Source organism: Monopterus albus, unplaced genomic scaffold (genome assembly GCF_001952655.1).
Source record: "Monopterus albus unplaced genomic scaffold, M_albus_1.0 scaffold171.1, whole genome shotgun sequence".
Lineage (NCBI taxonomy): Eukaryota > Metazoa > Chordata > Actinopteri > Synbranchiformes > Synbranchidae > Monopterus > Monopterus albus.
The window spans coordinates 375,953-398,012 of NW_018128051.1; the positions used below are offsets into that span (position 1 = coordinate 375,953).

General features: G+C 41.1%; 3 protein-coding genes and 1 non-coding gene across 12 annotated transcripts in view; 3 read left to right on the forward strand and 1 right to left on the reverse strand.

The window, feature by feature from the left end:
- Positions 1–430: 430 nt before the first annotated feature.
- On the forward strand, positions 431–15,528 carry LOC109969174 (uncharacterized). 6 transcript variants are annotated; one of them, XM_020615886.1, is made up of 5 exons: positions 431–918; positions 9,157–9,256; positions 10,468–11,143; positions 11,295–11,400; positions 12,122–13,771. In XM_020615886.1, exons 1-5 carry the CDS (start codon positions 903–905, stop codon positions 12,286–12,288), a joined length of 1,065 nt encoding a protein of 354 aa, XP_020471542.1. In that variant the 5' UTR covers positions 431–902; the 3' UTR covers positions 12,289–13,771. The 6 variants fall into 6 exon arrangements, with proteins under 6 accessions (XP_020471542.1, XP_020471543.1, XP_020471539.1 ...); XM_020615883.1 differs by lacking the exon at positions 431–918 and adding an exon at positions 15,459–15,528 and having other exon boundaries at positions 8,602–9,256; positions 12,122–12,296; XM_020615882.1 differs by lacking the exon at positions 431–918 and having other exon boundaries at positions 8,602–9,256; positions 12,122–12,296; positions 12,470–13,771.
- On the forward strand, positions 4,737–4,830 carry trnai-uau (transfer RNA isoleucine (anticodon UAU)). The gene is made up of 2 exons: positions 4,737–4,774; positions 4,795–4,830. It is a non-coding gene; the product is annotated as a tRNA-Ile (tRNA).
- A 114-nt stretch (positions 15,529–15,642) lies between the features above and the next one.
- Positions 15,643–19,161, forward strand: bhlha15 (basic helix-loop-helix family, member a15). Its single transcript, XM_020615888.1, has 2 exons — positions 15,643–15,726; positions 16,364–19,161. The coding sequence occupies exon 2, from the start codon at positions 16,419–16,421 to the stop codon at positions 16,986–16,988; it is 570 nt and encodes a 189-aa protein (XP_020471544.1). The 5' UTR covers positions 15,643–15,726; positions 16,364–16,418; the 3' UTR covers positions 16,989–19,161.
- Positions 17,732–22,060, reverse strand: part of tecpr1a (tectonin beta-propeller repeat containing 1a) — a 13,868-nt gene continuing 9,539 nt past the window's right edge. The window contains exons 20-25 of one of the 4 annotated variants that reach the window (XM_020615881.1): positions 21,873–22,008; positions 21,600–21,692; positions 21,390–21,496; positions 20,875–20,994; positions 19,214–19,377; positions 17,732–18,893 (exon numbers count right to left, since the gene is read on the reverse strand). In XM_020615881.1, coding sequence (XP_020471537.1) covers positions 19,234–19,377; positions 20,875–20,994; positions 21,390–21,496; positions 21,600–21,692; positions 21,873–22,008 — 600 coding nt within the window. In that variant the 3' untranslated portion in view covers positions 17,732–18,893; positions 19,214–19,233. Of the gene's footprint in view, positions 19,378–20,874; positions 20,995–21,389; positions 21,497–21,599; positions 21,693–21,872; positions 22,009–22,060 lie in introns of all 4 variants that reach the window. The other 3 variants (XM_020615879.1, XR_002276232.1, XM_020615878.1) reach the window with 3 other exon arrangements.

Sequence of the window (22,060 nt, forward strand, 5' to 3'; positions counted from 1 at the left end):
TCTGTGCTTTTGTTCAGGCAAAACACAGCCCCTCCTCAGAGCAGATCTCTCTACACTACATTTGACTTCTTTTGTTTTTGTAACCAAAATGCAAGCCATGCAGTTTTGTGCAGACTATCCTGCTTGTTAATGGCGTTATGATTTGTAATGCAGTGTTTCCCACAATTTCAGCCCACACGACTTTATGGGTCTCATGTGTGAGGGGCTGCAAGCTGCAGGGCTGGGGTTATTGCGTCACACCGACCCTGTTGGGCAGCACGTGTGGCCCAAGGCCTGACCATAGTGACGTGAGCCTGACTTCCTCAGGATGGACTACGCTGAGGCTTGCAGCAACCAGAGGGGCAGAGGAATGTCAAAAACATCCTCTTCTCCCTGTCACGTACCTGCCCCTTTCAGCCTTGTCCCTTTCCATGCGCTGATGCTTGTTTTCAGGAAAGCTAGGCTTCCTGTGTGATGGAGTGGTGGATGAATGGAGGAAGAGGGGGATGGGACAGAGAGGAAAAGACAGACACAAAGAGAGACTGATGGGGATGAGGTGACACTCCTGTGCACGCACTGATTCAAGAGTGTTTGTTATCACTGGTGTTTTTTGCTCGACAGGTATGGGAAGCTGTACGGGCAACCGAAGATTATCGATCTCTGAAGATAGAAAACTTTTTTTTGTCTCCTGTACCTTAGAAAAATCTTGTACCATGTCAGCAAACTTTACGGGGAGTAGCCTGATGTGCTACTGGGATAGGTTTAAAGCAAATAATACATTTTGTGAGTACACACAAGCCAGTTTTTGGACTTGGCCTGGACCTGGATCAAGGTACTTTCACATGCATGCCATACAGTCTTTCTTATTTTGTTCTTCAGTTTGTGTTGGGACATGATGAGCAACGGGATGATCAGCACATGCCATGGAAACCAGCAGAGGTACGTATAACCAAAACAGATAGTAGGTTGTTTATCTACAGGAACTGTGTTGTTGTATGTGTAATACAGTAGATAGACACACAGAGACTGGCTTTGTAGGGTTTTGTGAGATATTTAGCTTACTGGGTGGCTCCCCTTGAGCAGACTAGTGCCTTGTGACAGCATGGCCACCATCAGTTAGTGTGTAAATGGGTGAATGACAGACATTGAGAGACTCAGGTTAAAATGTGCTGACTTTAGTTAGCAGGCCATGCGGCTCAGGATCACCACTGGGAATCATACAATTTCAGTGTTATTGTGTTTATGATAAAGAAGAGGAACAGGAAGAACATGGATAAATAGGATTTTTGTAAAGGCGATATTTGAGAAAACCTTTATCCTACCCTTTCCCTGATCTTACCTTTAACCTTCACTGTGTGGAAAGAATACTTTACATATAAAAAATGGACAAAGAGTGTCAAATATCAGACACACATGATGCCTTCAGCAGAAACGACTTATCTTGGAAACCATTTTAATTCTGGTGAATGATAATGTTATCAGATTGGACTTCTAAACTAATCTTTAAGTTCCCCTGTAATGCCTGTTTGGCTTCACAAACTGACAAAGACAGAAGAACACCAGGACCCTGTTCATCTATCCATGCATCTCTGAGCAAAGTGGGTGCTCCACCTTTTTGCTGGGCTCCATTACTGCTTCGTCTATTTCTGTCTGACCATCTGTGATGTGGGTATGCCAGTGACACTCACAAATTCAAGATGCCCTAAGATACCCCTTCCAGCTCACACTTTAAGCTCCACCTACCACCACCCTCCAGTCTCAGAAGATGTTGCAACAGAAGACAGTTTTACTCCGGTCCTCTGTTTTAGCACCAATCTTTCAAGCGTAAATGTGGGATTCGGTGTATCTGCGCTTTTTTCTTGTTTCTGTGTGCAGGTCACACTCTTGCTTGCTCTAATTTTGCTTTGACATGACTGGATGTAACTTTTTGATTGCAGCATGAATCTATTTAGTCTATATATTCAATACAGTATGTCAGTGCATGTGACTTTGCATTGGACAGTGCAAGTATCTACTGTGTGTGTATGTGTTGTTGGTTTTCTCCTCACTAAAATAAGAAGAAAAAAAAAATCACAAACACGCTGAGTCAGAGTCAGGCTTCCGTCTCATAGTGTACTGTGATTTTTGCCAGTGTGCCCTTGTAAAAGAGGTCCTTGATTTTAAGGGACTTTCCCTGGATAAACAAAGGTTAAATACAGTAAAACCAAAATAAAATGATTTTTTAAATTATCCACACCAACTGGGTAAGAAAGCATCCAAGGGAAAATTATATTTGTTGGGTTTTTCACCTAACTTTCAGCAAGAGGACACTTCTGGTCTAAAACCCCTGAAGACCTTGACTTAAATATTACTCAAATAAAGTAAAAGTATGATAAAGGATGTGTACTAAACCAGAAATAAAAGTATAAGTAGCCCTTTAAGACTAATGAGAGTGAATGAGAAGAAGAGAAAAAGGTCAACGAGGAAGTGGAATCTTAACCACTCCACACCTAACTACAGTAGTACAGCTAGCAACCAATGAACTCCAATTAGGTTATTGCCTAAAAGTGTCCAGACACTTTCTCAGACATGAGGTAAATAGGCTCAGTGCCATCTAAATTAGAATAGCTCCCTGACTGGGCAGAAACAGCAGAACTGTTAACTAGAGATGATGAAATATGAAGCTACAAATGGCGGCCAAGCTAACTAACCCTGGTTAGCATAAAGACTGAGCCAACAGCTAGTCTGGCTTTGTCCAAATGTAGAAAAATTTGCATTTCTAAAGTGCTAATTAAGACACTTTAACTTGTTTGTGTAATCTGTACAAAAACCAAAGCATATAAACAACAATTTTCCATTTTATGCGGAATTACATGCTAAATTTTTTCTTGGCCAGCACCAGTTGCCAGACAACTAGGGAAGACTACAGGGAAGTACTGGTCTCAGCCAAGCTCTTCTCCAGCACGTAACCCCCTCTAGCTGTTTCCAGTCCAAGTATGTGTATGCTAAGCCACATTATTCATCTTTAGCATATAGACATGACAGTAATATGAACTTTAGAAAAACAAAACATTTCCCAAATGTCAAACTTCCCTTTTAAAGTTGAAAAACCCTTTCAGTCACAGAAGCGTTTGGTGGAAGGCAGCACTAATGTGGTGCTGTGGTCTATCGGAGCCCAGAGGAACCTCAGCCATGATGGATTAACTGCAAAGATTAGATTTGTGCTTTGAAATGTAATCATTTTCATGCCTTTGGTTCTGGCCACTCTATTTCTTATCTGTTTGAGCCGTAACTAAGGGGCAATCCTGACTCATTACATTTTTGACTTATATGTGGTTGCTGCTGTGCAACTGGATCGGGGCCTGATGAATACCAACCAACTTAGGATGCAAGTGATCTGCACTGGGACAGGGCAGGATAAGGGGGTTGGTGGGGTAGGGACTCCTCTGAGTGTCTCTGAGGAGAGGATAGTGGGTGATTGCAGCAAAGATAGTCTTGTCAGGGACAGAGGCTAGGTCTTGACTTATATATGTGTTGAACAGATGGATGTACAGGACATCGAACTACAGAAGCTGATATATATTCCCTCTGCTTTGTTACAGAGTCCATGTGACAGTTACTGAGATTAACAAAGTTAAAACAAGTTTCAATATAAATAAATAAGATATAAAAGTAGTGACACTTACTGAGATTAACAAGCTAAAACAAGTCTCAATATAAATAAATAAGATATAAAAGTACATGTTTGACATGAAATCAGTGTTTCGTGTTTCATGCTCTTACTTGTGAACTAGTCCTTTTCCCAAATAAAGATATTTGTGTACTGTATATGCCACAGGCCCCTTTAAACTTCATCACATTTGAGATTAGCTGCTGAAACAAATCCACTCTTATCTGATCAGAGCTTTGTGTGTGTGTGTAAATGAGAGCTCCATCATTCAGCACTCAGCTTCCCCATAAACACTTTAAACCAGTCAAGGACTTCTTCCTACTCCATTCAAGCATGTACTAGGTATAAGCAAATTGGATTATGTGTAAAATTATGTGTGTTGTCATATCAACTGTTTTACATGCTTGAAAGAATAAATCAAATCAAAATCAAATCAAGGAGACACACAGCTGTCTCAGCCAGTGTGTGCGCCCATGTGTTTGTACAGTGAGAGGCCATGCTCATGCTTTTCAACACTTTCCCCACTCTTTTGCTTGCCAGCAGTCTTGACATTTTCAAGTAAATTCCTCCTCACTTGTGCGTGTGGCGGCTGTGTGTTAAATTTATTGCTGAAATATCATTTCACCCTGCTTAGCTGCTCCTGAATACAAGACAAGATGAGGTAAGTGTTTACGTACACACGGCTGCAGTCATGGCACCAGACTGCTAGAATGATATAGTGTTTCTTTCTTGCTCTTTGCTGCATGTTCACTAACACAAGTGCAGCAGGTGTTTTCAGAGTAACATACAGAGAATACAAAGGAAAATGAAATATCTTTAATTTTACTTTAAGAAAATACTTTTTTTCTTAATCACAGCTATTCCTTCAGTTTTGCTAACAAGGTTCACAGTTTGTGTTTGAGTGTTCTTCCCCAGCAATATTACATCCACTGAGGCTAACTGCTATACTCTGCTGCTGCCTGGTGGAAAGAAGTTGCAATGTTGCAGAAAAGCTTTTAAACAAATGAATAATTGTCATGCGTATTACCTGCTGTTTGTAATAATATATATTTATACAAATTCCATCTATACTGCAGCAACCCTTTGTTTTATGTCACCCTGGTGTGTTGCTCCAGTGGCGCAATCGGTCAGCGCGCGGTACTTATAAGACAGTGACCTGCAGAGCCATGCCGAGGTTGTGAGTTCAAGCCTCACCTGGAGCAGTGAAGCTTTAATGTTTAAGGACTGTGGTTCAGTGGGTAGTGAGCAGTAGTGTCCCAACCAGAGGGTTGGAGGTTCAAATTATGGTGCCTGCAGTCCACGTGTTGAAGTGTCCTTGGGCAAGGCACTGAACCCCCAAGTTGCCCCTGATGGTTAGAGCCATTGGTGTTAGATGGCTGCCTTGGTTCTGTCCCGGAAACAAATTCCTTGTGTGTAACATACTTGACCAAATAAAGGTGATTATCCTGTAGCTTAAAACCTATGTTGTCTGCTAGAACATTTTTATTTACATGAACTTTATTTGAAGCATCTTAGCAGTATTTTTACTTCAGTAAAACAGTTTGTCATTGCTTTTTGCTGAACTTAGGATCTTTTATTAAGACAAATAATAATGTAAGTTACTTACATTACGTTTTTACACTCAAAATGTCACTGCTGAAACAAAAGTCCACACAAATAAGATAAAGTGTTCACATTTTAATCCATCATCCTGCGTATACGTGCTATTCATGTTTATTGTTGACTGCGGTGTCATAGTGGCAGTGACATTCCCGCTGACACGTAATGAAAACAGCCTAATTGAACACACTGTGCACCTAGCATGACTTCTGGTCAGTGTATGTAATCACAGTGATGTAACTGTGTGCATTTTGCTAATGGATGGTTTTATTGATATCTCTCAGCAGGGTCTTGTTCTGCCGGGTCAGACACACTCTTTGTAAACAGCATGTCTGTCATGAAATGGATTCTATATTGTGAACGATGGAGTAATAATCCATGCTCTTATAGCACCGGGACTTGCCCCCTTGCCCACATTCCCTCATCCCACCAAATCATTCCAACACCGACCCACCCTCCTCACACAGCTCTCTCTCACCATGTTTCTCACTCTCCACACCTTTTCATACAAACACATACTCCCCCTCTCTTTACACACACTCACACTTCACCCAATATGGCAGTGATCTTGGCAGCAGTGGTGCCAGTTTAAGCGGGCACTGTTCCCAGGTCTGGACTGGGGAGAAGCAGGTGTACTGCTGTCAACAGAGGCTCATAATTACTCAGCCAGCAATGTGAGATGGATTGCACATTTATGTCATCATATTAAAGACACTCAGTCAGCAAGCACCTTTGAGCCCCTATAATCTCCTACCTAAGAGAAAAGTATTCTCTCCCTACAAAGGGAGATAATGGCATGGCTCACCACTGTGTGGCCTAGCTAGTGCTGTCCTGCAATGAAACAGGCATTCAGTTCACGACCAGATGCAGAGCCATACTCTGCCTTATACCATTATAATAAAACAACCACTAGCTTCTATTGCATGTTAACAACGTGGGTCATTACAGTTTTACTGCAGCTGAACACAGCACTGGCATTCAGTATGTACTACTCTGTCTGCTCTTATTTTAGTGTCCTATTTCACTCTCTCTCAGCCCCTCTTGTCTGCAGCCATGGGAGCCTGCTCTGTCCAAATAAAGGCTGCAAACATCACTACTAGTACCCTGACTGGATGTTTCACGCTCCCATATTACACATGGTGCTTTGCAGTGGCCCATTCCACTGGTGTCGAACAGTGACTTTAGAGACTGGAGCTCCATATATTCCTCTTCAGGCCTTGAGCACTGTGTATTTGGCAACCCAATGATCTCCAATTACCCTCCTCTCACGGATTGTTCGGTGTCACTTGCCATCTGTCGGCTGGATATGATGATTCTGCGCCTGCAGTGTAAAAGGATAGCTCCTCAGTTTCTTTGGCATGTACTGTGCACATTATGACTCAATCACAGTGGCAGCCCAAAACCAATTCATTATAAAATTCAAGTTGAAGGGTTAGGGTTTATGCTTGGTGACTGGTGACATGTGTTCTCATCCCCATTAGCACAACAGATGCAGTCTTCATTCTACTTAGCCTGTTGATGCCTGTGAGGTCAGATTTCTCTGTATGCTGGGAACCACGTTAGCCAGCTCAGTGATTTTCAGCACACATCTGGACAAAGATGCAAAGCAGACCAGTAGAGAAATGATATTCAATGCTTTGCCCAGCTTAAATAAACTGCATCAGATAATAAAATGCAACTGTTAGGCTTCCTTTGCCAGGCCTGACACCAAATATACATCACTCATTAATCTGGCATTTAGATACAGAAGTCATCAAGATATCAGATTAGGAGAAATTTATACAGGGATATCAATCATTAGTCCAGTGTGAAACTTGAATGTGAAACGAACCAGAAAATTCCAGTGAGAAGGCTTTTGGCTCTGCCAATGTATCTCATCCTCAAATGTACTGCTAAGTCCTGTGAAAAAAGAGTTGACTATACTGAAACACCATACTGTAAGCAGGCAGGGTGTCCTGGCTGACCTGATGTATCCACGGGTGCAGGTTGCTTGGTGACACAATGCCTCAGAAAAATTAATGAAGGGATTTTGAACGGAAACACCATCTGTCCATCTCTCCTTTTTTTTGCTTCCTTATCCCTCTGTTGGGAACCAAAGTTTGCATGGTGATGCTGTTGCCTCCTGGGAACAATATCAGGATGCTGTCTGGGTGTGTAAAGCAGAACTCCAGCATCAGTGATTTTGTTGCCAGGGGGAGGACTATAACAGCAGGTCCTTCCAATAAATGTGGGTAGTTGGAGGTAAGGAGAATAAAAACATGTGGGACAGTTCAAGCAGTCTTGGGTGCCCTCTGGTGGCCCTAGGCAGGAGTTTAGTTTACTTATGGTTCTGGCCTCCTCTGTGTTCTGCCTTAGTGCTGCTGAAGGCTGCTTGCTCTTCAGCTTTTCACCTCTAGAGGAGGCTAATGTTCACTGCTGCTTCTGTTGAGATCATACAAATATAAAATACACTAAATGCTTCCCAAGCATTTAGCCCATAAATCACAAACACAATCAGATACCACTGTGGTCTTCTTATAAACTGCACTTATTTCAGCTCTAAATTAAAAATAGACAAGGACAAATTAAGATGAGAAACACAGTCATTAGATTTGTCAAATGGGCCCAGACATTAATAGTGGTTGTATGCTAATGGATACATGGATTATATTGTATCAGTCTAATGACAATGTATCAACAGTACAGATTGTTAGAAGCATTAAAATGCAGTCTTTTCTGGATCCAGTCACTGAATATATTATCACTTAGTCATGGATGGATTAAGAGAGAGTTGGCCCCTGGGCACAAACTGATAAAGGCTCCCCACCCTTTCAATGCAGGATCATCAGTTGTTCAGTCTATCTTTTTATTTGTTCTCCATCTCCTTTTGGTGGTTCTCTCTCTCTTTGCAGTAATTTTGTATACTCGTATTGTTATTTTTTGTATATCTGTCATTGTTTTGGGTCTCTTGGAAGAAATTTTGAATCTCATTGTGGTCATTTTGATCCTATTTCTGATTAATTTGCATCTATTTGTGATGATTTTAGATATTTGTAGTGTTTTAACCAAGTTCTATAATTTTCAAACAAGAAGTATTAACTGCCACTTTATACAGAAACTCTGGCTCAGGCCTGTCTGACCTCTTGTGCCCCCGGGCCTCTGCCAGGTGGACCTGTTTAGTAATCTATCTGTGCATTTTGTTGACCAAGCACAAAAAGATACTGTGCTATGAATAGTTTTCAGGTTCTCACTTTTCTTTTTAAATGGTGGACATTTTATTTTGTGACAAACCTTTCATTTATTCATATTAAAAGTTTGCCAAAATCAAACAAACCGCAGTGGTGTTTCAATAAAATGCTGTATGTATATTTGATAAAATGTACAGTAAGCATTGCTTTTGTCACTGTTTTATCCACATTGCTGTTATTTCTCTGTCAGTAAGATAGCTGGGTTAGATTGGACTAGGGAAGTTATTGATCCCCATCTTTCACTCTACTGCTGCACAAAGCCCTGCAGTCTCCAGGGACTGTGCTGTATATGTGAGCTCTTTGTCCTTCCTCTGCCCTCACATCTTTTCTTATCTCTTCCTCTCCATTACTTTCATCCTCCCCATCTGCTCTGATCTGCTCCCTGTATTTCGTCCCTCATTCATTCAGTCTTGATCTCGCTGCCTGGTGCCCCATCTCATTTTGTGTGCATCACTCTCTCTATCCATATGTTCAGCTGGTCTCCTTTGGTGTCCTTTCTGAGCTTTCTGTCATGTGGTAAATGCCAGAGGAATGAGTAGGGCTGACAGAATACAAGGTAGGAAGAGAAATGTGCTGGTGTCATGCATGCTGAATGCAGAGAGATTAAGACTGTTTCAACACATTTTGCAGCATCATGATGCAGCAACATTTCAATGCAACGCATGTCAGTTTATAACCATGTTCCTGTCTTTATTTCTACAGAGTTAAAGTGCTTCAGTGGTGGATCCGCACTGGTGATTTCACTAGATGCTTTGAACTGGCACTCTAAAAGGAGATGCAGTGACAAAAAACTCAAGAAACGGTATCAGCCTGATTTGTATCACTATGATTGATAGCAATGTTTGATGTGAATGTGGTAGTGGGTTGGAAAAATCATCACCTGAACCCCTCCACCTGTTACACATTGAAGTGCAAATTTATCTGAAACAGGGCAGACTACAGGCTTCATGGCCTGCTGCATATGTGCGTGTGTGAGACCATACATGTGTGTTTGCGTGCCTCTGTGTGTGTCCTCTTACCTCCTTTACGTCACAGTCGCTGTGAGTCAGCTCCTCTCTTCCTTTCCTGAGTCACTCATCCAGCGGTTGCTTGGTTACTGCAGAACGGTGAAAGTTTCCTATTGCGTCTTTGATCCTTGCGGATGGATGGACCCTGATATTTATTCAGGCTCAGGACTGAGTGGCCAAATAACGTGTGTGTTTGTGTGCATGTTTCAGCCAATGGAAGGCTGACAACTCAGTTTTAGTACATCCTGTTGTTGACGAACTCTAAGGAGCTGTCTGTGCATTGACACAGCTGACATCTAAAACTGACCAGCTGATTAAGAAAACCAAAGCAGACCTTGAAATGGAATTACATTTGTGGGTCAGAGGAGATCACTTTTTAGACAAAGCCTGCATCTTTGGTCTAAGTGCCCAAATCTGATATTTGCTTAACTGTGTTGAAAGGATATTACTCAAAGGTTCAGTCCCAGCACTAGTGAGTGAACTCTACCAACCACAAAGGTTTTTTTTAGGCTAAAGACAGGTTTAAGTTAAGGTTCTTAAGTTTATGTTGGTAATTGCCACATGATCTGTACTGTATATGCTATGATTTATAATAATAATAGGTTGGAAACATGCCAGATTATATTACCCTGTTGTGCATATGCACAAACTGCCAACTGTGATGTTTACAATGGAAGGTGGGTAATAAATCTACAGCTCTAATTTGGTTTCATGTTCAAATAACCTAGTTGAACTATAGCCTAATAGTCTGAACACACATGTTCACTGCACACTAATGTTCAGAAGTCTTTTCTCTGTGTTTCTAGATCTAAGCAATTCACTTAGTCAGTAAAGTTATTACCAATAGTAAGAATGGACAATGCTACAAAGATAAGAGGAGTTTTAATGTATTGTAATTATGCAGATCATACTTAAATTTATAACATGCTCCATAACTAGTTTGACTTCATGTACTTGTTTATCTGATTACATTTTGCTATTAAGTCACTGTGACTCATTCATACAGGGATGAAGAGCTCCAGTTGCGATTATCCTCAGGTCAGATCATCCAAGCTGATGAAGAACCACAGCCGATTGTTGACCGAAGAGGAAACCCAGTCTTCCAGTTATGGAGGAACACTGATGTGGTAACACGTTCACCACATCTTTCTCTCTCTCCTCAACCTGTTTGTCTTCTGGAAGAGCCTGTGCAACACTCCCCATTTACTTTTCTAGATTCTTTTGTCACAGATTCCCCAATGGAGGCCCCCTGGACAAGACATTTTTTAAATATGCAGGACAGTTTCAGTTTGATCACAAAGGATTTCAATATGGTGACCCGGCAGGATACTGTTACAATGGATCAGCACGACTTTATCATTTTCTGTGACATATGCTACATTCAGGATTGTAGATCATTCATAGGGAATACTGGCTGCCATGTCAGTGACAACTACAATGTGTCAAGTGACATGAAAAACTCCAATACCCACTCGCCCTGTGATCCCAACAGCAGCAACTTCGTGGATGATCATAGTGAAACGGTTAACAAAGACAGATTCTCTGTAGGTAATGTTAAAAGCCTTTTAAAAGCCTGTCAAAACTGCAGTCATCCAGGAGTACTACCTAGAAGGAACAGGAATGAGAAACTGAAGAAGACAGTGTCCTTTGATGATGATGTCATGGTCTACCTGTTTGATCAGGTACTGGTCTCCTGTTGCTGTGTAAACTGTAACTTGGTGGGTTTTAGGTTTTGTTTCCCACTGAGGATATGAGGGTTAAATGTCGATCATTCTACTAATCCACACCACAGCTCTTAACAACCCACTAACAATTATTTGTTATTCTTTTTAGGAGAGTCCCACCTCTGAGTTGCCCTCTGAGTTGCCCGCTGAGCTGCACACATCTCTGCCAAGCAGCTGTTCCTGCAGCCTACCAGATGTCACATTAGAAGATAATGGTACTATGTTAAAGATCCATACCAGTCCCTTTGCACATTTTATCCCATTATTTCCTTTGATATATAGTTAAAGGAAAACACTGGTCATTTTCTATAATGACAGGATTTTCAACACTCACTGTTAATGTCTGTCAGGCCTGGATTAACTTGTTTGTTTGTGCCTCAATTGTTTTTCAAAAACAATTAAGAACACTTGGGTGAAACACACTGCTGCACTGGGTGACATATTGTATGGGGAGTGTTGAAAATACTATTAATATAGACTATGACCAGCTTTATCCATTAACATTAATGCCAACCATTTTGCAGTGCACTGTGTACATTTAGAGGTAGAGGAACGTGTACTTTACTTGTGTATTTCTGTTTCAAACCTCTTTGTACTCAGTACAAGTATTTGCTCACCTTCATTAATGCGTAGTTGTAAATTAAATTATCCAACAGTAGGTCAAATATTTTAAATTAGCTCCACCTCAACCAAATAAACTGTAAAATGCTGCTTAGACATTATGGCAGAAGTAGTAACAACATAAATTGATGCTAAAATGTATCCGACAGTGTGAATAAAAACTATTTTCAACTCACTGTGACACGATCCTCTCTGGCCTCTGACAATATAACAAGATTAGAGCAGAATTCTAGGAAAGTTAGCAAACATTCATGTTTTAGATGCTGCAGGCAGTTCATTTTCATTAATTGTGTGTTTGGTTGATTTTGCATGCAGGCTTGGAGTGGGAAGACGACTTCTCTGCTCTGGAGCTGAACTGCCATTTTCAGTGTGTCAGACACTCTCAGCACTACACTTTCCCCCTGCCAACACAGAGCTGGACTCCTCTGTCGCAAAGCTGCCTGTTCCTCACCCATGTCACTGACTCAGATCTTGAGTCATAAAATAAAGGGTCAGAAACAGACATATACCCACACACACACACACACACTGAGTTGTACGTGCCGACTTTAATACACACTGGCAATAATACGCAGCCTTTCTATCACACTGTCTGCTGTCAGCCAAAGGTCACCCTGCTGTCACCATGGCCCAATGTGACATCCACACTTGTTTTTCTTTCAGACAGCCAGCCTTGCTCCAATGGAAAAACTGACTAATTGTCCAGATCTCATCCTCTTCACCTCCCTCTTCTTTTTATGACGAGTCAGGGATTTTAATGGACTGGCTGTTTTTCTCTCTCTGCCCCAGATGGATTCAAAGCACCTGCTGTTCATGACATCACAGCCATGCAGGACTGACAGTTCGCTTAGCTTTCACAGTTGTTAGTATGACAAGATCACTGCCTATGATGGGAGTTACATAACAGAGCTGGTACCTTTCCAGCTGCAAACCTCTTTGGAGGCCACTCTTTGTGCCAGCCAGTGTCCTTGGACCTGAGCTATGAGACAGACATGTTGTCAATTCCAACTTGAGTTTAACAAACTGTCATCTGTGCTCTGAAATCTCATTCTATCCTTAAGCATTCTTGTTGAGACAAAGTATATGGTGTTTATACAGTTTGTTTTGCTCAAACAGCATGCTTGTGGAGGCCCTGTTTGCTTGCTTCATTACTGGAGTGTATTCAGCTCAGAATTTATCAGCCGCTGTGACTAAATAAACAGTTTAAGCCTTAGGGCCAGTGGAAGCAGAAACTGAACAAACTAAAAGTAACAGATAAAGCTGCTACAGAAAGGTTTGGTTGATTAGATACAGTGTACCTGAGGAGGAAACCCGGCAGGACCAGTCTTAGTGCTCTCTCTCTTTCACACACACACACACACACACACACACACACACACACACACACACACACACACACACACAAGCTGCTCAAGGACACCAAAATCACAAACACCACAAAGTGGGAGCTTCACACCTGCACATTTTTATGTGTTTAACACCAGTGCTGCTCATGGCAATATAGTTGCATGTAACTGGTGTGGTGTTTGTGCAAATCCATAAAATGCACTTCAGGATAACTGTACAGTAAAGTTTGCATTTATTATTTCCTAGGTATTTTCTCCTTTTTATTGCAGCAAAGTTCACACATGTGCTATTATAGGTTTTCCTTTATGCTAACCAGCTTTAAAGTTGCTGCAATTCATTTGAATTGTGTAGCACCATTTTCTCTTTTAGCGGAAATAGAACAAACAAAAATAATAATGCATAAATATTTATCCCTTATTATTACACTGTTATTTTATTGTCTTGTGAAGCTGAACTCTTAAACTTTATGGTTTTAATAGGAAAAAGAGTAAACTAATGAGGACACTTTAGTAATGTCTTTTTGTTTAGTTCAGAATTTCACAAATTTAGACATTATAGTAAAAATGTTGTAAATATCACTGGAAGAGCTTTAACCCAACTGAGTTCAGTCTACACCATTAGCATATTAGCATTGAGACGTTGTTGTTTTGAACATTAAAAAATCTGATTTTCTAGAATCTTTTTAAACCAGTTAATTTCACTACAGTTTAAATGGTTGTATGGTTGTGTCCTTTGTTTAAGTAAGGATTTTAGAGAATTTCCATTTTATCTATCTTTGAAAGCAAATATAAAAAGTAGTATTTATAAGTTGTTGTTTTTTTTTTAGCATGCATTATTCTTTTATAACTTTTGATATTTTAAGAATAGAAATATCAGAAACATCTGGTCTGGAAAAATATAAAGAATACAACCGCTACCACTGCATAAACGCTGCTGTGAAACCTACCTATGTAAATGGTTCATACGTCGTACTGCCGTGCCAACACGCTCGCTCTATCGATCACAGTAGGAAAAGGGCCATAATCCCAGCTGCCAACTGTTGTGTTTGGCCCCCAGGACAAACAGACAGGGGGGAATTACTGCTCACACATCCATGTGGGGAGGGGTTATGATGGTTATTTTTCAGAAAGATTAATTATATTCTTGTTTATTTTGACACATTTGAAGCCACCCACAAGTCGGCATTAATCTCTTATGAGTGCAGTGAAAAAAGGTTAAATTTGTCTGGTAGAAAGTAAATAATGTGTCATAGTTTAAATGAGATCTGATCCTGCCTCTGTACATTCAGCCTGGAGAGCTGTATTCAAATGAAGCAGTGGAAGCTGATAAGCCACAATGGAAATTATGTTAACTGCTTAGGAGAGCAGACAAAGCACCAAAGTGAAGGACCGTTTCCTTTAGCTGTCTAACTTCACTCATTATAGCAGGCCACAAACGGACCAGTTCACCTCTGCTGCTGAGAACGAAAGAAAAAGTTCATCTGAGGAACAGAGAAGAAGAAAAGCCTACACTTTGTCTTGAACTATAGTACTGTGGTAGAGCAGATGGTACAGTGACAAACATACATTTGTAATTTGAAATTTAGACATAGAAAGTAATTTGTTATACATACTACACATGAGGTCAATATTAAAATGAATAGTGACCACCACCATCTGTATCTCTAATGATACTCCCTGACAAGCTTGCAGTATAAAATAATGTTATTCACTGGGACTTTTAATAGAGACTGTGACATTACGATGTAACACCATGGTGCTAGTATAATGCTGTGCTGTTTTTACTTAAATTTGGAAGGAAACACTGAATCTTTGCATGTTTCAGTCATGGCTTATAGCAATTATCAAAAAATATCAGATATAATCCTTGTTGGAAAGTAAATTTTACCCAAGTCCTGTAATTAATTAGACTTGTGAAGTACTTGTACTATGAGTATTTCTATTTTATGAAACCCTACTCCACTATGTTTAGAAGACAATGCCCTTTTTATTTCACTGCATGATTTTAGCAGTTGATATTTCATATATAAAACCTATAATCAGTTAAATACATGATGCATTGAAACAAACTACACAAGTACTGCATGCATCATTAATTATACTGATAACAGATTGGAGCCAGTCTGTATGAACCTATACTTTGTGTGCATCTTGTTACTGACATTCGTCTACTAAAGTTAACAATTTGAAAGCAGGATTTTTAATTGGAGTATTTTACAGTGTAATATCGCTACTTTTACTCCACTCTGAAATAAAAAGGTTCATCTAATATCTTATTCATTTCCCTTCTTCTCTGTTGGATGCAGCCCGTTTTGCACACACTCGCTGTCAGGACCACATCACTGTGACAGAGGGAGCTCCTCGCTCTGTGATTGGCTGAGCAGCGCGACGTGTACCTCGGTCAGCTCCAGGTGGCTCGCTCACATGTGACAGTTATCCGTGCGTGAGCGGCTGCGCGGCGACGCTCTGCTGCTCTCTCGGCTCTTTACTCTGCGTGGTGGTGTTTTTAACGAGCGGCTGCATGGTGACGTTTTTTCTGTAAACAGGAGGAGGAAAGTTGCTTTAACTTCCGAGGTAAGGCTCGTTAGTAGTTTATTCGGTGGTGTTTCATTCACTGTCTTTGTTGCCCTGGATTATTTTATTCCAGTTAATGCATTTGACTTGGAACCCTGCAGAAAATAGAGAAGATTGTGCACTAATCTATGCTAAACTGTGTTATCTTTTAATATTATCATGACTGATAATATGGTTTAAAGAAATTTCACTTGCTTGACTAAAGCCAGAGTGTATTTGAATGTGGAAAAACCACATGTAGTAATGAGTTCAGGGCGTTTATTTACTGGTTCTAATAGGGCAAAACAAACCATCTACTGGTTACACTGAAAGAGCCCCGGAGGTGCTGGCTGGTCTCTGCGTTTGTGTGAGTGTAACCTTGAAATGGACATTATCTCAGGACCATGGGGATAAGAGAGGTGTAGATTAACAGACCAACATCATGGAGCTTTCTCACTGCCAGAGGCTGATTAGATACAGCAGGATGTTAGGCTGTTCGAATTGGAGAGAGGCCTATGTAGTGACTGGGGTTTACTGGCTGACTCAGAAAAAGCTGTTATTTGAAGAAAAAAAAAAGTGATTTCATGTTACAGTAAAATACTTTTTTTTTTTGTACTTCAGCAAAAAGTTTTTTTCTGTATCCTCTGTTGTCTTCTAGGCCTGTTGAAGTTGTGACCTACACTTTCAAAGAAAGAAGTGCAGGAGCCAGCAGGATGAAGTCCAAAGGGAAGGCTGTGAAACCATCCAGAAGGACCTGGTCTAACCCAGAGCCAGATCTGGAACCAGACACAGAACCAGAACCTGGCTCCAGTGAGCAGGAAGGCTCAGAGGCCTCTGTACGGATCGGTGGCTCCTGGAGGGGGTCACTGAGGAGCGGGGGAGGCAAGCGTCAAAGAGGAGCAGGTAGAGGCCGACGGCACAGACAACACGGCTCCAGCACCAAGGAGCGCAGCATTCGGCGACTAGAGAGCAACGAGCGGGAACGCCAACGCATGCACAAACTCAACAACGCCTTTCAAGCACTACGTGAGGCCATCCCACATGTCAAGACTGACAAGAAACTGTCCAAGATCGAGACTCTGACCCTGGCTAAGAATTACATCAAAGCCTTGACCACCATCGTCCTGGACATGTCAGGGGCCTGCCTGCCCTCTGGTGGGGTCCCGTCAGAGGCCACTACTGCCAAGCTGCTCCAGTGCTACCAGCAGCACCTAGAGGAGGAGGCCGAGGATGGGCTCACCCAGTACCTCACCCACATGCACACCTTCAACCAGCGCAGTTAGCAGTGGCTGCAAGTTGGTGGGGAGACCAGGAGAGCCAGCAGGAGGCTGGTCTCCAAGGTGGAATGTTGTGGATGGACTTTTGGGGCCAAATCTCAAACAGTTTCTACAGTCGCATGGCTCTTGGATCTCTTGGGGTTTTCTATAGGAAATGGGTGGTCCAGATCATAGACCTCTGACAGTAAACCAGTCCTTGATCATAGCAAGAATGGAGTTCTCCTAATGCAAAATATGGAATGATGTGGGGACCGTTCTCCCAGCAGACACAGAGGACAGCAAAAATCAAATGCATGATAGTTATGACAAGTGACAAGACACATTTGCTATTGAACTCAGAAAGGAAGGGCTAATCTTTTGCCAAAATGTCTCTTTTTAAATTTCTCATCCTCTATTGTTTGAGCTCAGGCAGGAATGGGTTCACTTTTGTGTTATCTTGTGATCTTCTTGTGTGTTTTCTCTTGAGAAACCTGCTGAGTATGGCCTCCGGTCACAACTGCCACATCAAGGAAGAACAGAAGCGGCTCCACATCACAGTGTTTAAGCAAGAACGTGCTCATTTGCTGATGATGGCAGTCTACCATTAATTTTAACAACATGATCTAACTGTCTTGTAGTCTGTGCCCATACAGTAGCTGGAAGGCAGAGATAATGTTGAAAGTGACTGTTATATGACTTTTTGTTAGGAAACCAATCTGAAAATAAAAGGGAATATATCTGAGGAGTTATCAATAAACATTTATTTATTCACTGGGACTCTTGTTTTGATCATGCACCACACTCGAGAAATGTAGCCCACAATATCAGCAGCACTGATAACACGACACAGTATGATGTTATTCACAGATACATACAGATTTATGTATACTTCGAACATGTACAAATGTTGCATCCTATTTAATATGGATGAAACTGGGCAGCCATTAACTCAGTGTGTATGATTTAATGCAAAGCTATATATAAACTGCTTGTTCTTTATACAAACATTTTCCATCTAAAAACAGCCACTACACTTACTGTGTAATATTGATATCTTAACAAAAAATAGTGTTTTTATAGCTGTTTTTTTTTTACTGCTTAGTCATTATACTACCATTAGTCCAAAGGAAGTAGATAGCATGCAAATGCAAGCAATCTCCTGAGAAAGAGGAAGGTTCAGTTTTAGCATTTCAACCACAAAATTTTTACAAGTACTGCACACTTTTTATTTTTCCTTATTTACAATGCCAACTACTGAACAGTCATGACATTAACAGACTATATCACACATCAAAATCCTTATAATCCTTAAGGCTGAAGGTTTAGACACTATAAATAAGAGCTTTCAGGGTGGTGAGTGCTTGAAGTTGCTGCTTCAGACAACTGAGGGCTACATATCCAGGACTGAATGATGACATTGCTTGTAGTCCTTTTCTCTAAATGTCTATTAATTATTCTTTGTATATTTATATTGCTGTGGGGAAAGGTTTCTCTTTGTATATTTGTTGCAGCCCATGTAATGTTTATGGCTGTATGTTGTTGTTTGAGGTTTCTTTGTGTAGCCATCTTCTCTAGGCAGGGTTAATGTGTCTATGTCCATTGATTGGCTCCTCGTGATGACCACGTTTACAATTGTCTCACATGTACTTAACAGGGTCTAACTGCAGGTTAGACCCTGAAGGCGTTTTTTTGCCGCTACGTGTGGGCTGTAACCACAACTTGAAATATACATCATTTTTAATCTTCTACATGTTAGCCATCTGAATAAAGGCTTTTTAATTTTTCAGAAGAGTGCTTTCTTATTTTAGGTACAATATTTTTCCTTATTTATAAAAACATCATAAAATCCTTTTAAAACATGATCACCTTTCCGCGGTCATCTTGACATCACATGCAGTACTCTATGCACAGAAACCACACAAACATCACACCCTGATGAATAAACAAGAAAAAGAGAATCATATTCAGTGTTAGTGACAAAAGCCAAACAGCAAAGCCAAACATTTACACAGTAATACCTGAAACAAAAGAGGACTGATAGTCAAAATCTGCAGTTCATCTTCAGACAGACTCACCTCAGTATTTTCAGCTGTCAGATTGTTCAAAGGTCACAGTCACAAACTAAAGCCTGTGTGCTAATGTTCGGAGCTGAATTAGCACCACCGCTCCTTCAGTGTTACAAGAAGTGGTTTTAAACATATAAAAAAATCAACTAATATGGTTTAGGATGGCTACATACAATATGTATGTACCTTTGTGTGCTTTTGCATGTCTAACATCCCACAGCACTGCCGTTGGCCTCTGTGGTCCTGACAGGGAGTGGGCTCCATGAAAAGGACGGCTCTATTAAAGAGGGGAGACAGATGCGGGGAGGCTCCATGGAATTCCCTCTCACTGTAATGTGATCCCATCCACCCTAAAAAGATAGGCAGCAAGAGAGAAATCAGATCCAGGCACCTAGAAAACCCATTTCCTCTGTGGGTTTAATCACAAAAAAACAAAACAAACCAAACAAACAAAAAAAAAAAAACTCATTTCAGCTCATAACCATGACACACACCTGTTATTATATTGCACTTTATTTATACAGCACTTTTCAAAACACAAAGTGCTTCATGTAAGAAATGCAATAAAATTGTACACAAATATGCATATGTACACACAGTGCCAACAAGATCATGCACAAAACATGCATGTGCACATCTACACTGATCAGGCACAACATTATGACCACCTGTACATCTGTATGCACTTCAATCCAACACTTGTGCCTTAACATTTGTTTATGAAGCTCAAAAGGTTTCAGTTTTTGGTGAGATTATTATAAATGTATAAATTCAATTATATGTTCATTATTGAGGTCATAGTTAAAGGTGGTGTTGTACTGGACTACCTTATATTCAGAGGTGTTCCTAATGTTCTATGTACGTCAATGGGCAAGACAAAAATATAGAGACACCTTATTAACAAACATTCAAGTCTCATGTTTCCTGATGAAGAAACATGCCACCCAGCGCAGCGCTTTGTTTCACTGAAGTGTCTTTGCTTTTGAAACAACAGAGGTCTGTGGCACAGACGGATAAGCTAATCCAGGTTGGCGCTTCTACAAACATGCCACTACTGAGCGAGCACAAGCCCTTGATTGTCAGGCCAGAAATCCCCTACTGTCTGTGAAGACAGTGGCCGGAAGAGGCTGCCAAACTATCTGGATCCTTATTGTGGTGTATGCAACTAGAAGAAACAGGAGAGCGAGCCCTACCATAACAATAGTCCAGCAAAGAGACTGTGATTCAGAAAGCAAAAGAACGGCCAGTCTGGCTATGCTGTGTCCAGCGAGTTTACTAGGATAATGCACCTCTTAGCAAAACTAACTGCTTTTCAGTCTTTTATTTCCTCTGCTATTAATCTAGTAAACACTAAGAGCACTCAATTTAAATTTAAATCCTAGATGCTACATTCCTTTTCCATAGTTATATTAGGATCTATCTTTTTTATGTTCTTTATTATTGATCACTGTGACTTGAGGCCTGACATATAACAATTTTGTCTCTGTGTTTGTAATTGTGTGTATGGGTTGGGTAAGCTGCAAATTAACCACCCCCCTTGGGATCAATAAAGTTGTCTGAATGTGAAAATCCTTTCTGTCAAATGCAAGAGGGAGTCGGGAGCAGACACAGGGGAGGTGGAAGAAAAACAACCAGAAACTCTTAACTTTGTTTTTCTTATTTAAAGCTGCACTATGTAACTTAAGGTAGCACAGCATGAAACTCCAAATCAATCCCCTCTAGTCCAGCATAAGACAAAAAGATGGAGGTTGGGAGAAACAAGTTTAATAATTGTCGTGGCCGTTTCTGCAAATCCAAGTTAAACATCACAACACTGTCAACAGAATTTAGTTTCTTTGGTGTCTTACCCCGATGCCGTAGTCCCACGACTGTCCTTTAGGCTCCATGGGTTGGACACCGAGTCGATGGCACACTGTCCCACAGCTCAGACTGTGGCTGCCCTGCACCTTGTCTGCTATGATCCACACCTACATCCCCACAACAACAACAACAATCACCACCCACCGGTCACCATGTAAGGATTGTTTCCAACCTGAAAGTGGTACTGTATTTCCTACCAAGATTTTGGAGTATTCATGTGTTCACGTCTATTTTTTTGAATCATCCATTAAAGCTGCATCACTTTCATGTTAGAAGACTGAACTTCAATACAAAAAAGTATTAGAGGTAAAAATCAATAAACTGCCCACAGCGTGCTCACATTTACCAACCCAGTCTCTGTCATGCCTCATATCACAGGGACATCAGCGGTATCCTAAACATGCTCAGAGCTGCTGATGTACCTAATGTGATGGCTATCGCACCCACATCTCTCATTTTGCTTCAATTCAGACAGTAGCGAAAGGTGACCGATAGTGCTGACCTGGTCCAGAGGCCCTACAGAGACTTTCCGTACATTATTAGAGATGTGTTCCCAGGAGGATCCCTGAGGGTAGCTGGGGGTCACACCCTGCCGGTACCACAGGTTACCTGCACAGGAAACAGCCACATCAGTCACCTGATGAGACATTTTACTGTAGGTATCCCTAAATGCAAGTTGTATATATATATATATAGATGCAAGTCACTTTACCATTTTCATCTACAGTGTAGACTGATGTCCTCCCAACAGACACTTGCTTAAGCTTCTGCTTGGCTGGGGAGGGGATGTGGGACCAGAAGTCTCCTGCAGAGGGCGACACAGTACACACAGTGAAAACATGCAAATGAAAATCAAGCCTGTGGTGTCCGTTTTGTTTTCTTACCTCCATTCAAGTTTAAATAATGTTTTTGACTCAAAACTGACAGCGACATGAATGGTATTCTCTGAAATTCAAGGCAGAATATCAGAGCTTCTCCCACCGACCTGCAGGGCTCTTTGGAGAGACAGATCCTCTGTAAAAGGCAGAGCCGTCCTTGGCGATGGCCCAAACCTGGCTGGCAGCCCCGATGGAGATGGACTTGAAAGGCTGGTCTGTTCCCACATGGAGCCATGAGGATCCCTGAACAAACAAGAGGGGGTTAGCTTTATGTTGCAGCTATACTTGAAGTTCT